The sequence below is a fragment of the Macadamia integrifolia genome, chromosome 14 (genome assembly GCF_013358625.1).
Source record: "Macadamia integrifolia cultivar HAES 741 chromosome 14, SCU_Mint_v3, whole genome shotgun sequence".
Taxonomy (NCBI): Eukaryota; Viridiplantae; Streptophyta; class Magnoliopsida; order Proteales; family Proteaceae; genus Macadamia; species Macadamia integrifolia.
In genome coordinates, this window is record NC_056570.1 from 23,935,403 (window position 1) to 23,953,070 (window position 17,668).

The window sequence follows — 17,668 nt, forward strand, 5'->3', positions numbered from 1 at the left end:
TTGAGACCTCTTGGTGAGCAAGGGAATTTTGCACACCATAGCTCACCAACTACACTAGGTAGTTGTTGTTACCAAAAACGAATCTTCAATCACTTAAGGATGTGGTCCATCGATCCTTGTTGGCATTTGGAGTATTCCTTGTGCCTCTGAGACAATTGCAAACGGGCTGGTTCTGCATCTCGGTTCAGTTCTGATCCATTATTCTTTTTCTGGCCTGAAAAGAATAATCACTTGTACGAGTAACCAAATGAATGCGTACTTTTAATTGGACACGTCCATCTTGCTCAGAATTTTGTCCTCTTCGCAACCATGAAAAGAAATAGGACCTCTTTACGTGTAAAATTGGAGATATAGCACCCGATAGTCCTTAAGGCCTTGAAAATATAAAACCTGCAAAAAGAGAGTAAAACCCAAGGTAGCTCCATTCTAAATATGTAAAATGCATGTTTTACTACCCTAGATTTCACACAAATGTGCTCATCAGTTCTCTCATGGAAAACCGGACCACTAGCAATATACACCGTAGCTTGGTTATCATAATACATTTTCATAGGCTTCGTCATTGGAAATCCCAGCTCCAAAAGTAACGACCGTAGCCACATCAACTCAGCAGTGGTATGAGCCATGGCTCTATACTCAGCTTCTGCACTGGACCGAGCAATAGTATGCTTCTTGTTGCGCCACGTAACAAGATTACCTCCAAAAAATGTGCAGTATCCAATAGTAGATCTCCGATCACTAGTAGAGCCAGCCCAATCAGCATCAGAATACCCCACTAGGTCCATATGCCGATTAGGACGGTAAATCAACCCTTTTCCCGGGGCACCTTTGAGATAGCGCAGAACATGAACAACAACATCCCAATGTGCTTTCTGAGGAGACTACATGAACTGACTAAGAACTCCAACGGCATAGGAAATATCAAGACGAGTCACAATGAGGTAAATCAACTTGCCAATCAAGCTCCTATACTGATGCACATCCTGGAGGGGTTCCCATCATCCACACCAAACTTTTGGTGAGGATCTATAGGAATATCAACAGGTCTGGATGCAAGCATCCCAGTATCAGATAGAAGATCCACCACATACTTCCTTTGAGACAGACTGATCCCTTTCTTGCAGCAGATTACTTCAATCCCAAGGAAATAATGAAGTTGGCCTAGATCCTTTGTCTAAAAATAGTGTTGGAGATGATCTTTTATTTCAAAAATTCCTGCCTCATCATTACCAGTCAGAATAATGTCATCAACATATACAACCAAGACAACCAACTTATCACCTTTGCGACGAACAAACACAGAATGATAAAAATAACACTGAGAAAAACCACAAGTAACTATGGTAGCACTAAACTTGTCAAACCATGTCTGAGGAGATTGTTTCAGCCCATATATAGCCTTGTGTAAGTGACACACGACCTGTACTCTCCCCTTGAGGAACATACCTCGGAGGTAGCTCCATATACACCTCTTCCTGTAGATCACCATACAAGAAGGCATTCTTGATATCCAACTGAAATAAGGGTCAATCAAGGTTGACAGCAAGAGAAATAAGAAGACAAACAGAATTCAGTTTAGCAACCGGGGAGAAGGTCTCAAAGTAATCAACACCATATGTCTGAGTATACCCCTTAGCAACCAGACCGGCCTTCAACCTCTCAATAGATCCATCAGAATGATACTTAACAGTGTACACCCAGTGACACTTCACTAGATCCTTACCAGGAGGTAAATCTACCAGACTCCAGGTACCACGACTCAAAAGAACATCCATTTCTTCATCCATGGAAGCCTTCCATCCAGGGATATAGAGGGCCTCAGTATGGGTACGAGGAATAGGGTTAGTGGAAAGAGATTGGGCAAGACCATGGATAGGAGAGGGAAGATGAGATAAAGACACAAATTTATCAATAGGGTACACAACCATAGATTTGTGAGTGCAAGAATGAGTACCTTTCCTGTACGCAATTAGTAAGTCATCAGACGGAGGAGGAAGAGGAGCTTCACCAGAGGAAGCCGGCAGTGGAAGGAGTGAAGCATCTGGAGTAATTCCTCGCCACTTGGCTGTCCAATCTTCTTCCTGCGCTGATAAACCTATAAAGGAGGGGAGTCACTGGCATCAGGAGCATCAGGGAAGGGTATAAGGGAGGGTATGGGTGGAGGAGATAGAGAATACCACTATACACTAGACGAGGGCACTGGAGGAGGGTAGAATGAAGTACCTTCAAAGGTCACATCGGCACTGACAAAGTTCCTGTGTAGTAGGGTCATAACACTTGTACCCTTTCTGAGTACAAGAATAGCCCAAAAAAAAAAAAAAAAACATTTAGTAGACCTAGGAGACAACTTATCAACTTGCATGTGCAAATTATGAACAAAGTACACACCCAAAAACCCGAGGAGGAACAGGAAAACTCGATAAATTAGGGAACATAACAAAGAAGGGTGATTTGTCGGACAAAACAGAAGATGGCATGCGGTTAATCAAATGATATGCAGTTAAGACACCATCACACCAAAAATGCTTAGGACCATGCATATATTACATCATGGCTCAAGCAACCTCAAGGAGGTGCCATTTTTGCGCTCTCCTACTCCATTTTGCTGTGGAGTATAGGCACAACTAGTTTGGTGGATCATCCCATGAGTGTCACAAAAATCAGAAATATCAGTTTGAGCATATTCTAAAGCATTATCAGAACAAAAGATTTTAATAGGAATGTCAAACTGAGTCTTTATTTCATTATGGAATTTTGTAAATACATGTAAAAATTCAGACCTGTCCTTTAACATGTAAAGCCATGTAAGGCGAGAGTGATCATCCACAAAAGTCACAAAATACCGAAACCCAAATCTATTACTATCTCTGCAAGGACCCCATACATCAGAGTAGACTAAAGAAAATAAAGACGGACTACGAGACACAGAGCGAGATCGGAATGACACATGGTGATGTTTTCCCAACTCACAAGCCTCATACTCTAACCTAAGAGTAGACTTAAAACTAGGAAATAAAAGTTGTAACCTAGAAAGCGACAAATAACCTAAACGACAACGCCATTGGAAAGGAGTGATGTCCCCAACAGCCGTAGCAGCAGCAGAAGAGGTAGGACAGCCGCTGTTGAGGTAATATAATCCATTCTTTTCACGCCCTCCATCAATTGTCTTCCTCGTGTGAAGATCCTGAAAGACATAGTAAGAAGGAAAGAATGTTATTAAGCAATTTAACGAACTAGTTAATTGACTCACAGAGAGAAGACTTAATGGAAATTGAGGAACATGTAAGATAGAAGATAAGTTTATGGATGGGGTAGGTGAGATTGAACCGTGACCTAGAACTTGTGTTGAAGCACCATTAGCAAGGATCACAGAGTAAGAACTGGAACTAGTAGAAAAGTCCTTAAAAAGTGATGACTTACCGGTCATATGTGCAGAAGCACCTGAATCAATGATCCAGGGGGTAGATGTAGTAGTAAGAAGGGCTGAGGTACCTATGTGGGCTAGGGTAGCAGTGGATGTGGACGCACTAGTAGATGTATTAGCAGATGCCTCAAGAGTGTGCAAGTGCTGAAGCAACTGGTTGATGTCATTGCGCAAGCAGGTAGCTGAATCTCCTGAAGGTGTTGGTTTAGTGTCAGCGGGAGCCATTATGTCCGTACCCTCATCTAACACTGCATGATTAGCTAACTGTGTTGCCCACTTTGGTTTGCCATGCTTTTCCCAACAAGTCTCCACATTATAGTTGGGCTTTCCGTAAAAAGTACACTGACGAGTTGTACGGTCGGAGGATTGTCCACCAGATCCATGACTAGCCTACCCACGTCCTCCCCCACGACCGCGACCACTTCCACGGTTGGCATGAAAGGTAGAATTGTCTTTGGAAGACTGATCAAGTTTTGTGGAAGAGGTAATTGGCTGCAATCGTGAGTAGGTATCATTCAGAGTAGGCACAGTATCCCCTGCCAATAAGTGACCCTTCACTGTCTTCAAGTCATTGTTCAGACCAGCCAAGAACTAGGAGACGAATAACTCATTACGCTGAGCCTTAAATTTATCAATGTCAATTGTCAAGGGTTGGAAGACATTGGAAGACATTGAGTTCTTCAACCATACCCCTGAAAGTACTATAAGATTCTGCAAGTGGCTTGTCTGACTGGTGAAACTGAAACAGTTTTTCGTAGATATCATAGATACGAGTCATGTTCTTCTCCTGAGAGTAGGTCTCCTTCAAGTCATTCCACACTCCCTTTGCAGTACTATGAAACATAACATTAGCAGCGACATCTGGTTCCATACTGTTCTATAACCATATGAGGATTAAAGCATTCTCTTTCTGCCACTGAGTATAACCAGAGTCAGATTCCTTGGGAGGATCAGAGGTGGTGTAATCAAGCTTATCCTTTGCCATTAGATAAACCTTGACCGACTGAGCCCAAAGAAGGTAGTTCGAGCTGCTCTTGAGCTTGATAGATGTAATCTGGACATTCACATTGTCTGAGGTAGAAGAGGTAGTAGTAGTAGTAGGGTTAGGGGCTTTGATCTCAGCCATGAGAATCAAATAATAATCTCCCACAAATCAGATCTGCAAAACCAGCAGCAGTAAGCAATCGGACACCACAAACACCAGGAAAAAAATATTGATCCGATAGGGGCAGCAGTTAGGGTCGAGCTAGCTTTGATAGAAGACCAAACAAATATGCTAGAGAAGGTAGTAGCATAGGAAGATAAAACAGCAGACAGCAGTACTTTAATGTCAATAGTAAATCAGCCCACAAATAGGGGCAGCAGCAATAAAAACAGGGAGGGAGAAGTCTTGACCTCAACCAGTACACATACGAAGCAAGTAGTAATAAATAAGAGACCTATTTTTACTTATATCATGATAACTAGGTCAAACCGGGTAATAGATGCAGCAAAGAGGTGGCTGCACACCAGAAAAACAATACCTCTAGGTCAAAATCAGCAGCGATGATTTGTGTTTAGCCAATCGATGTGATTTAGACCTGCTCTGATACCATGTTGCAATATTAAACCTTGTAACCAAAGCCAGAAACCAGAAAAGAGAAGAAGAAGAGAAGAGGAAGGAGAATGAGAGAAGAAGATGAAGCCGATAGCAGTCCAAAACAGAGCAGCCTACGATCAGTCCAGAATGAGACTGATCGCAGGTTATTATGTTATATTTATAGCATAAAACAATAAACCCAAATTACAAGACTGCCCCCTTACATAAGGATAAAACCCTAAAAGCCAAGTAGGAACCCGATAGTACCAAAAGGCCCCTATCGGGTCCTGAGATTAGCGCTAATTCCTTAATCTCAACAGTTGTCATACTACAACCTTATTATATTTTCACCCTTCCATGATTAGTCTCATTGTGATAATGAGGAGCCATTGGGGATGTTCCTCCTTCTGGAAGCTGTTAGTTGTTATTTATTTGCTTTCCATATCTAAAAACTGCCTAACATAGTAGATTTCAAATCAGGAAAGCAGCTCATCAGATCTGCCAGAGGAATTTCTCAGAGGTCTTTCAACTGCATATCTTTCTGGACGGGCTCAGGTTGTTCATGATACTAGTGAAGAAATTTCTTATGGAGATCTGATTTTTTACTTGGATGGTGCTCACAGTCCTGAAAGTATGGAAGTTTGTGCAAAGTGGTTCTCCAGCACTGTAAAAGAAGAAAATATATCTTCTTCTTCTTCTTCTTCTGGGAATGAAAAAGTGAAAGAATTGTGGAGTAATTGTGCCGCTCAACATGGAAAACAGAATTTTGTTGGATCAGAGAGAACGTCAAAGCAGGTAATGACCCCTATCAAATGCTCTGTGGTAGTAATTGTACTCATGGACATCTTATTTTCTACAAAGCTTCTTTTATGTTCCTTTTACATTCACAGTTCAAACATTCTCTTTAGGTTCTTCTATTTAATTGCATGGACACAAGAGACCCTAAGGCTCTGCTTCCACAGCTTGTCAATACGTGTGCTTCTTCCGGTACTTCCTCACTACACAGAAATAGTATTATAAGGATTTTCCATTCTTGGACTGGCCCTTGTCTTCTGAATCTTTTTCTTTGAACAAAGACCCTTTGGATGCTTAATGATCTCCTACTTCGCTTCCCCCCACCCCCCTTCTTCTCTTTTTATATAAGAAATTATTTATATTGTGCTGATAAATGTTGTTGGTTTCTGTTCTTACTTGGCCAGGTATTCATTTTTCTAAGGCTCTTTTTGTTCCTAGTATGTCAACATATAACAAGGTCACTTCTGGTGCTACTGTCATGCCCACAGATTGTTCTACTAAAGACTTGTCCTGGCAATTCACCCTCCAGAGAATTTGGGAGAAGATAATGCATGGGAAAGGTAAAGGCAGCACTTGCAATTTTATCTGCTGCCTTTGGAAATTGTTATACTGCATGCTGATGATCGAGAGAATATATTTTTTCGTACAATACTTGCAATTTTGTCTGCTGCCTCTGGTAATAGTTATACTGCATGGTTATGATCAATAGAATATATTTTGGTTGAAATGTTGGCCTTGTGCCAGGAATATTCTAGCCAACCTGAAAAAATCTTTTTTGGGGATATCAAGGGTAACTTAAAAATCCACAGAATTTGTTCTCTGACTTATCCTCAGGACCTATTTTAGATTTATGGTTTATGGAGGCTTGACTAGAACTGACAATGATAAATACAAATCTGAGTAATAGCTGCCAACAGAATGGATTTTTAACTTTGGGTTTTTGCAAAGATGATGACGGGGACATGGATTAGATGACCCTCCTAAAGTGGTGTGCTTTTCAAACCAACCAGATTATAGGAGGTACTTGAAGGCAAGATCTTTTTCTGTTTCTTTGTTGATCTCTTCCTTGCTTTCAAACATACAGTTGAAGGGCAATCACGACTATCCTTGTTGGAAAGATAACCATCCTAATTTGCTACATCATATTATTTATTCATTTATTTTCTATGAATAACTAGGATGAATAGCAGTCAGCAAACTTGAAGAGAATTTCCCGACTTATAGAAGGGACTTACATAGCATGATCTATAGGAATTTCTTGGAGAAGGTCCAGCAATAGCTTGGTATCAGTGCACGGGTCAACAAATTTAGGCAACAATTGGCCCTATCTATTGTGTGTGCATTTTCTTTCCATTTAATCCCCTTTAGTATGACCTCACCTATTGGGGGGCAAGGATCCATGTCGACCCCATTTATATGAGATTCTCCTGACTTGCTGGGCTTTGCCTCTTTCATCTTACCTTCCATTGAGGAAGCAATATTCGGTTGATTCAGAAAGCGGGTTAGGAATCGCAAGGACAGAGATGATGGCATTCATCCTATTATTTAAGTAAACAAGGGGACTATGGCAAGTGCTACCTCACCTTGGATAGAGCAAGGTTCAATCAATTAAAAATTGTTTATACTTGACTTGCTTGCTTAGTTCCACGCTTCTGCTTGCTAGCAGCTCTCATCTTGAATTTAGTTGCATCCTTTTTCTTTTTTTTATTCTTCTGCTATCATCGCTCGTGGTTGCTCTCTTCCTTAATGCTATCTTCTTCTTATCCTCGTTTGGCTCTATAGAAAACCTTTCCTCTTTTATCTTTCATTTTTCAACTCTCATTTTCATCTCTCTTAGTTTCCCTCTATTTTGTTTGGACTTCATTTTTCCCTACTTTCTTTTGTATGGATCCATGTGGCTGACCCCATTAAGTTGGGATAAGGCTGAGTTTATTGTTTCTTTTAATGGAATGAGAATAACTAATCAATTAAAAATGTTGACTTCGATAGACTTAGGGCAGATAAAGTACTATCCCATGATGCTTTAGAATCAATCCAACAACTTAATTCAGCAAAACAGTCATTAGGCTTGATCAAGCCAAAGATATCTTTATCCCGTTATGTGTTAATTCTAGATGCGGAAGAAATTATAAGCAGTTAAGGAAAAAACATTGCCAAAGTGAGGAGGCCTTATAATGTGAGGCATCTAGTACTAGGCAAGGCCAGCTCCCAATTGAATCGGTACTCTATTTTCTTTAGCAAAATAAAATATGTTTTGTATCACTTAGAATTTTGAACTAAACACAGACTTTATTTATTATAACTAAATGATGTACAAACTAATAAAGACAAAAACTAGTTATGAAATTATGTAAAAAACCAGTTATAATAATGCACAGTAATCAATGTGGTCAGAGCTCCATAATTAAAATAGACTAATAGAGTACTCTTAGCCTTTAATTAATTGAATAGAACAGTTCCTAGAGACTACACTGGTTGTTCAAACTGAGCTTAACCACTACTTGATCATTTGTGCAATAACATAGCCTTATCCCAACTAAAAGGGGTTGACTACATGGATCCTTGCTCTCCAAGCAACTCTATTAAAAGTCATACAACCAGTTCTCCCTAGGGTAATTTTAGGCCTGCCCCTCTTTCTTTTAGTTCCTTCAATCTGAAACAAATCACACTCCTCCATATTGGAGCAACCCAAGGCCTCCGTTGAACATGGCCATGCGACCTCAAACGACTCTCTTGTAGCTTATCATTTTAAAGAGCTCCCAACTCAGCTCTAATATGGTCATTCCTTTCTTTATCCTTCCTAGTTTTGCTACATCTCCATCTCAACATCCTTATCTCCACTACATTTAGTTCATCTATATGATGCTTCTTAACTGTCAAACATTCCGCACCATACATCATAGCCGGTCGCATGGCAGTCATATAAAATTTTAGTTTAACCTTCAAAAGAATACACCGATACACTATACTCTGAATGCACCTATCCACTTCATCCATCTTATTTTAATTCTCTGGGGAACATCATGTTCTATATCATCTTCTTTATTTACATTTGAGCCCAGATAGCTAAAATAATCACTTTGTGGAATTTCCTTTCATTAATATTCACCACGTTTTAACCATCTTTGTGTGGCTAAAGTTACACACCTACTCCATCTTTGTTCTACTTGTCTTAAGACCTTTTGGTTCCAAATCCAACTTGGTGTTAGTCCCTGTTTTTTTTTCTCATCCATTAACACAATATCATCAGCAACCACATACACCAAGGAACCTCATATCGTATGGCTTTGGTTAAATCATTCATGATAAGCGCAAATAAATAGGGGCTTAAGGCTGATCTTTGATGTAGTCCAATTGTAATTGGGAATTTACTACCTTGACCCCCCTCCCACCATTCGTACACTAGTCACCGCACCATTATACATATCTTTAATTATGTCTACATATTTATATAACACTCTTTTCTTCTCTAGTATATGTATCTAGGGACTCTGTTGTAGCATTTTTCTAGGTCAATAAAGACCATATTGAGATCATTCCTGCCCTCTCCAGATCTTTTCATGAGTCTCCTAAGGAAGAAAATAGCTTCTATCATGGATCTTCTTGCCATTAAACCAAATTGGTTCTCAGAAATAGTAGTTTCCTTTTTCAGGTAGGTTTCAATAACCTTCTCCCATAACTTCATTGTATGACTCATTAGTTTTATGCCTCTACAGTTATTGCAGCTCTGAATTTCACCATTATTTTTGTAAATTGGGACCACAATACTGCTTGATCATTTGTGAGTTTCCATAAAGAACCCGCGCAGGAGGGGGGGGGGGGGAGAACGATGTTCATGTGTTAAAACTTCACCTTCCCCTCTTCTTTATAATCTTTACATGAATCACCGCTGCACTTCCTTACGGTAGACTCTTTCACCATAGATAACAAATATAAGGTAAATGAAAGCCTCAATCAGCGCTTCACCATTTCCTAGCGCACCCTTATTTATGAATTGATTATTTTGCAGAGAGTCACACCGACACATAAATGCACCAAATTTACATGAGATTCAACAAACTGCATGTCACATAACAAGAAAATAGATTCCTAATTGTGTTGTGAATTTTACAAGGGTGCTTGACTGGCTGGACCTTGCCTAAAGCCAAAGCAACGCTAAAGGCACCAAAGAAAACTGGGTGATTGACTCACCTGGGTGCCCGTCCAGGCCCCAGGCCCTTGCCTCTTCAAGCTCTCTTTTTAACAACACTGACCATAACAGGGGATTGTTTCTAATTGATAACTCTTGAATATGGATCTAACAACCAGATACATTGTTCTGTTTCATGTTATCTTTCAGATGCTACCCTTGAAGATAACCCCAACAAGTATAACCCAGAATCCTTAACATTTGATGGATCCCTCTATGGAGATTTTCCTCAGAGATGCAATCCTTCAGACAGACATTTCGCCTGCAGTGCGGTGATTCCATCATTGCCATTGACAATAAAATGGTTAAGAGACTCTGTCAAGGAAAACCCTTCTGTAAGAGTTCAGGTAAAACTGAATCTGAATTTGAAGCTCTGTTTGGTTATATGTAATCTTTTTTCCAACTGGGGAATATCAGCTGTTAGTAGCAGATAGATTTACCTTCATTTATCAATTTTCTTTGACAAGGACTCTGTAGTAAGTATGGCTGACATGGTGTGGGCTGGTCAGAAGGAGTTGGCCGCAGCCAAGCATGTGGCATATCAGGCTGGACTGTTTTATGCTTGGGCTGGGCTGGAAGAAACTCAGGCCTGCCTGAACTTCGCATGCACAATTTAAATATAATTTTTTTTTTCTTAGAATATTTAATGTGAAAAAAAAAATGGAATTGTTGTTTGTAGTAAAAGGTAAAATGGGATAAGGATGAGTTTGTTGTTGTTGTTGTAGGCAAAAAATGATGTGTGCCTAATTATTCATGCCTCAGTGTGCTAGTTTTTCTTCTTTTTAGGAAAACATGAGCAGGTGAAAGTCCCACAAGGTTGCATAAAGGTGTAGCTCCACCAACTGTATCTGTCACATGACAGGTCAGTTGGGGCCCAAAATTTTCGCAAGAAGTAGATCCCACTCTCCCTAGACGTGCCAAGTTTGAGTCTAATCTGACTACAAGTGCCAAAACGAAGCAAAGAAATTGATCAAAATACGCAGATCTTTGAACAATTCTTGACCATGGGAAAGTATGCACTGAGGTGGTCTTACAATTGAATTAGGGACCCAAATTTTACCTGACCTTACGTTGTGTCCTCTTCCTATCCAACAGTCAGTATTTATCTAGTTACTATGCCACATGGCAAGAAATAGTGGTGCAGGAGCTGCATTTCCCATCTACTCTGCTTCACTTGTATCCATTTTGCCAGCAGTTTTGTTGGCTTCTCATTTCTATGATATATCTGATATCATATTTGCTCTTTGGCACCTGCAGGTTCTTGTAACTGGTTCCTTGCATCTAGTTGGAGATGTATTGAAGCTCTTAAGGAGGTGATGTAAGTTAAAAGCAGTCACTTCAAAATTTATCCCAGTTCATTATCTTGGCACCTTGAATAGTGTCAAGAATACATTGTTTAAAGCAAGCAAGGTTCATTACATTGCTGGCTACACAAATAATGATTTTTCTCTGTGATTTCTTCTGTAATTTGACAGTGCTGTATTATTAGAGTATAATTCAAACTGAGCCTCCCAACTTATTCACCATGTGAATCTTTTGTGGTATCTTTTGTACCTGTACTGTGAAGGATTTATGGGTGAAACACCCATACAGGATAGATGGTTGGGTATTTAGTTCTGCCACATGGTAGATTGAATAGTGTTAAAAATTTGTGGCAGGTACACACCAAAGTCCCATGTTCACCTGTCAAGCTTCAGTTGCTTGCAAAACAAATCCCAAAAAATCAATGACTGTCCAGAGGGGTGTATACTGCATAGATATACATGGGAGTGTATCTGTCCTATGAGCTGCGAAGACCTATGGTTACAACAATGAGGGAAGAAGAATGTGAAGAGGAAAGAGAAAAAAATGGAATTAACAGCAGTCAACTTAAAATGGTTTATTAAGTATTTTTGGGAGATGAGCGCCAAATGAATATTGTAGGAACTCTTGACCAAAGAAGTGACCCTCTATTGTCAAATTTGGGGATTGGATAGCCTGCAAGAATTCATTCAAATGAAGCATATAATTTGTATTTCAGGACTTATTTTTGAGGAAAATGAACCCTGCCAGTCTCTAGTAGGAAATGCCCAGACTGTGTAAGGTACAAAAAAACCATGCTGCCCCCCCCCCACTTGCTCCGAATATGTCCCGGTGTGCCGTCCCATTAGCCCGTTGGTCTGGTTTTTCATACTCAGACTTGAGAGTTCTCTTGCCCTATTTTTAATTGAGAGGTTTATACATTTGGCTAATCCAAAGGAGCTCCTCGATACTGTCTAAATCTTCCACATCAACTCTCCACTAAACATGAAACCCCCTATTGAGAAGTCCATGATTCAGATACTTTTGTAGTGGTAGTCTCTACATTTAATATTGAAAAAGCATTTTTAGTAGTGGCTAAATCTCTTTGATTATGAGTGGAAATCTCTTCAAAGTGACTTCTTTGGCTTCACCTTGCAATCCATGTATGCAACATGAAATCAAGCAAACCAAAATATCACAATCATCAAAATTTTCCAATATTTAGCAAAGATGTTTTGATTTGCTAATATAATATAGGATGATGCCACGTCAATTTGCGAACTTCAGTGAAATTAATCATTCCTATCTAATGGAAGATGCATTCTAGACCTATAATTAGGAGTATTGGTGTAGGTTTCATTAAGTAGAAACCTGTCCTCTTTATGGAGAATACTGATTATGAAAATAAAAAAGCATATCATTATTCTCCTCACATCCTCACACATTACCAACTAAACCACCCAAAAAAATTACTTAACATTGTGATACAGATTAAGCATGCAGCACCCCCTGCAATAATACGTAAAAGCGCGATATTAATTAAGCACGTAAGGCTTTTCTTAATTCTTCAGTTAAGTATGACAATTACATGTTAAAATCTTAATCATGGAAGCAATGGATCATATCATAATCTTCCAACTGATCATGTTTCTCATGCACTCAAATAGCTTAAGTTTATTTAAGATTTTCATTTTAAATCCTACATTTGCTTGAGCTTTCTTTGAATCCTAAACAATCTTACCTAACCTACCAACAAGAAACAAACAACAAAAATAATTCAGTAAAGTTTCCTCACAATTTCTTTAGTATTATGGTTTCAGAATTGTGCCAAAATGGGATGGACAGACAACCAGCTGGGTTGGCCGGTTGGTTTTGGTTCAAGAAGTGAACCTTTCTTGATCAACCAGGGGAATAGTCACCTTTCTTATTCTTGTTGGTGGATTTATTGGGCCATAATTTATTTTTATTTTTTTAAGTGTCTCTGAGCAAGCGGAACAAGGGAATGCATCAACAAGATGCAACAAAACAGTGTCGTACATAGGAGGGAAGCAAGTTCGTTTCATGTGACAAAGGGAGGGATAGACATAGAAGAGCTAGTGTATCTTACTCCAATGGATCAAAGAAACTTTATGGGAGAGGGATTGCTACCAAGCTACGTCGCCCTGCACCGACATAAGGGCAATGAGAGCGGATGCAGGGGGCATTGCAATAGGGATTAGATGTTTAATTTCACAGGGGCAAGGGGGATCATTTCGCATTTCTTATGTCTAAGCACAGGCACCACACAACCTAATAGTCTTTTTTTTATATATTAATATTCATCTATGTATAACATGAAAATTTTAAAATTGAATAGGGAATCAATATGTTGTCAGTGTGGGATAAAATCTTCTAAGCCGAAACCATAAGAACATGAGAGAATCATACACAAAAGACTCACATATGAGAGAGAAGAGAGAATGTCAGAGAATGATACACACCGACAATGTTTACACCCTTTTCCTTTTCCAAAAAAAAAACCTTCTTCGATCTTTTTTTTTTTTTTAATAAAACTCTTATTTTGTTGAACCTTCCCATTAAAACAGAGTGCATAGTTATTGCATTCCTTCTGAACCCATGTGAACATTAGAAAACAATTTTGCTAAGCACCACTTTCTTACCAGTTTCATTGGTAGGGAAACAAACATTCATCCCCTATGAGAGGAATGTCTGGCCTACTGAAACATTTTATTCATAGTAGTTTATAAAGAGAGAGAGAGAGAGAGAGAGAGAGAGAGAGAGAGAGAGAGAGAGAGAGAAGCTCTCCAATCTCTATTTCCACATGTCACTGAAATAACATAAAAATTTTGAAAAGTGAGCAACCGACACCTTCATAGTGAAACAATGAAGAAAGGCACGAAAGCATTTTTTTTCTATTAATCCAATTTTAAAATTTATGGTCTAAAGCAGTGGCTTCAATCATCTGAGCTGCTGGTCTTACTAACCCTAACTACATTATTATAACATGAAACCCCCAAGAAAAGCCCACCAAATTTAATTTACCAAATTACCCCCAGAAAAAGTTACCTGGGACCCATTTAGTTGTGGGGTATACAGGATGGAAACCCTAATTACAAGGGCAATCTGGTCATATAGTAAAAGAATGTTTTTGGTACGGAATATTTTATATTAATACTCTCCTCACACATTACCGTCACCCTTAACAATAAAGTAGGTGGCGGTCCCATCAAAAGAACCCAAGCCTCTCAAGTCATCTCATGAGAGTTTTTCTTCTTTTCTCTTTTCTTAAAAGTAGCCGTTGCACCTCCTAACCCCAACGTTTAAAAAATACAAAACCCATCTCAGCACGAGACCCATGTTAGGCCTCCCCTCTCATAGCTCCGCTCCCTATTTCTAATTCTCCTCAATTCTTCTCCAACGGCTGCCTCCCTCTCTTTCTCCTTTCTTCTTCTTCTTCAACCTTCTTCCATCCCAAACCCTTAAACATGGTTTCTTCAACAGATTCTCCAGTTATAGAATATGCACCTTCAACCCCATTACTGTCAGCAACCAGATGTAGCAGTAGCAGTTGCAGCACCAGTGAATCTGATGAAAGCCCTGCAACCTCACATAGATTCAAATTTCCAGATGTTATATATCGATTTCAGGACAAACCCAGTTGTGGTTCCTATCGATCTTTGGCAATTCTATCTGGGCATATTGGATCTGTCTCTTGCTTGGCTCTGTGTGGTGAATTCATTCTAAGTGCTTCACAGGGTAAGGACATTATAGTCTGGCAACAACCTGATTTGAAGCAATTTGCTAAGTTTGGACAGGGTGACGGCTCTGTTAAAGCCCTTGTAACTGTGGGAAACAAAGTGTTCACAGCACATCAAGATAGTAGGATAAGGGTCTGGAAGGTGTCAAGAAGGTCGGAGAACATATTAAGGCTTGTTGCTACACTACCCACAACTAAGGATTACTTGGGGAAGTTCTTGAAACAGAGCAATTATGTTCAAACTCGGCGGAACCACAAGCGTTTATGGATTGAACATGCTGATAGTATTTCTTGCTTGGCGGTCTGCGATGGTATGATCTATTCAGGGTCATGGGACAAGACCCTGAAAGTATGGAGAGTCTCTGATCTGAAGTGCTTGGAATCGATAAGGGCTCATGACGATGCCATAAATGGGTTGGTTGCACACAAGAGGTTGGTGTACTCTGCTTCTGCTGATGGGAAGATCAAGGTATGGGGAAAGGACGGAAAGAGTTCTCACTCCTTAAAGGGTATCTTGGAGGGTCACAAGGATGTTTCCATGAATTCGGTGATCTTATGTGATGATGGGAGGTTGGTATATGGAGCTGGGTCAGAAGGGTGTGTGATGGGTTGGAAGAGAGACATGGATCTCAGTAGTTGGAAGTTGGTCTGTGAACACAAAGCACATCAAATGGCTGTATTGTGTTTATGTTCAGTGGGGGATTATATATGCAGCGGTTCAGCTGACAAGACAATTGGGATATGGAAGAGAGAGGTTGGGGGAGGGATTTACAGTGTTGGGGTGATAAAGGGGCATGAAGGACCAGTTAAGTGTTTACAGGCCTCATCTCATAGTGTAGGAGGTGGCTTCTTGCTCTATAGTGGAGGTCTTGACAGAAGCTTGAGGGTTTGGTGGGTTCCCAAGGAAGAGTCTGCAAAGAAAGAGGGAAGCTCTCCAATACAACAAATCATAGAGGAAAAATCTAGCCTTGTGCTAAGTTGATTCTCCTGAAGTTAAGAGACAGATGAAGCATTGTTGTTTATTTGGTCCCTGCAATGCTCCAGAAGAGATTGGTTTTCTGTATCCATTTTAAATATGCAGAAACAAGCCCTAGCATCCCTAAAGTTGCTTTTTTGGTGGTGGGTTTCTTCATCTTATCAGTCTTCAGGGCTTGGTTTGATATACAGAGATTTTGAGTGTAAGGAATTGAAGCAAAGATTTGTTATACTGATATAAGTGTATAATAAGTGTGTATTCTTTTTTTTTTGTCAGATTTGTATCTTTTGATTTGGTGGAAAATGTAATCAGGGTTTTCAGAGATTCCATTGAAGGGAAAATAAATAATAATATTTTTTGCTTTTTCTATTTGTATGATTTCATTCTCCTTCTATGAATAAAATCCTTTGATATTTCATTTATCTTCTTGGGATTTACATGATTCCATTCCCCCTGTACAAACAAAGAATGTTCAGCTATCATGCATGGAGGTTGTTCTAAGATGATGCTGTAGCATCTTGCCTCCTAAGCAAATCTTTGCCTAGTTTGGTGAAGAATTCTCTTCTTTGAGGTGTACTCTAAATGTTTTGCTTTGGAACGGCATAAAACCAGATGGACCCTAGTGAATGGACCACAGAGCATCTACAAGACTGACTGGAATCCAAAAGCTTCCTATGAAAACAATGGATGGAATAATGGGAACAAACAGTTTGCTCCAAGACAAGATTAGCAGATGCCCTTAATTTGCAAAAAGGGCCATTGCCCAGTGGTGGTCCCACCTATGTGGGGTCCCTGGATGGGTGAGTTTGGAGGCAATCCTAACTTTTTGACATTTTTACACAAAGCGACCGCCCTCAAGAGTCAAAAGACAAGACCCAAACCCGGGGCATTTGCCCTTAGTTTGGAAGCTTTCAAAACTCTGTTTATTTGTTGCTAAAACAGAAAGGTTGCTCTCTCTCTCTCTCTCTCTCTCTCTCTCTCTCTCTCTCTCTCTCTCTATCTATCTATCTATCTATCTCTATGTGGAAAAAAAAAAGGCCAAGGTGAAACAGCACCTGCCCAACTGGTCCACCCAAAAGCTTCAGAAAGAGAGAACATCCCTTCAAGCCATTCGAAAGCAAGGGAGGAGCAGCCATATCCAGCAACAACAAAAAACTAAGGCTGAATGAATACTCCACCCCACACCATATTTCGGAAATTGTTTGTTAAAACTTTGTGACGGACCACATGAAAGTGCAAGGAACCAAGTTTAGTCATTTCAGAAGGAAAGTATTAACAATTGGGTTTAAAAAGGATCTACATCAAAGGCACTTCTGCATATAATGAATGAATGTTGAATACCAAATAGGGAAAGGACCAACCATTTCAGATGACTCTTTGCCTCCTGAAACAACGCATACTGGTCAAAAAAAATTTAAGAAAAGAAAAAGAAGGAAAAAAGCAAGAAAGAAAGACTCCTGATTACTAACATACTATAGCATGCAATTGATTAATGTTAAAGAACTTGTTTAACCATGTGAGAAGTACCCATCAGTTGAGACCATGCTTTATGATAAATGATCAATAGAAAATTAGAAATAAAATACATAGGCTAATCAAACCTAATCACAGTTCTTTTTTGTAGAGCTAACATCCCAACCCCACACACCACCCCATCCCAACACCCC

General features: G+C 39.7%; 2 protein-coding genes across 7 annotated transcripts in view; both read left to right on the forward strand.

The window, feature by feature from the left end:
* LOC122061580 (folylpolyglutamate synthase-like) overlaps nucleotides 1-11,513 on the forward strand; it is a 63,324-nt gene extending 51,811 nt beyond the window's left edge. For all 6 annotated transcript variants that reach the window (XM_042624922.1, XM_042624927.1, XM_042624926.1 and 3 more), the window contains 5 exons: nucleotides 5,484-5,798; nucleotides 5,912-5,990; nucleotides 6,203-6,358; nucleotides 10,138-10,334; nucleotides 11,245-11,513. In XM_042624922.1, the coding sequence (XP_042480856.1) occupies nucleotides 5,484-5,798; nucleotides 5,912-5,990; nucleotides 6,203-6,358; nucleotides 10,138-10,334; nucleotides 11,245-11,304 (807 nt within the window). In that variant the 3' untranslated portion in view covers nucleotides 11,305-11,513. The remainder of the gene's footprint in view (nucleotides 1-5,483; nucleotides 5,799-5,911; nucleotides 5,991-6,202; nucleotides 6,359-10,137; nucleotides 10,335-11,244) is intronic.
* A 3,060-nt stretch (nucleotides 11,514-14,573) lies between these two features.
* Nucleotides 14,574-16,434, forward strand: LOC122061938 (protein JINGUBANG-like). Its single transcript, XM_042625521.1, has one exon. It carries the CDS (start codon nucleotides 14,754-14,756, stop codon nucleotides 16,005-16,007), a length of 1,254 nt encoding a protein of 417 aa, XP_042481455.1. The 5' UTR covers nucleotides 14,574-14,753; the 3' UTR covers nucleotides 16,008-16,434.
* Nucleotides 16,435-17,668: the final 1,234 nt, after the last annotated feature.

Excerpts from the sequence above, each read along its gene's own strand:
- LOC122061938 (XM_042625521.1), top strand. The coding sequence starts at position 14,754 with ATGGTTTCTTCAACAGATTCTCCAGTTATAGAATATGCACCTTCAACC.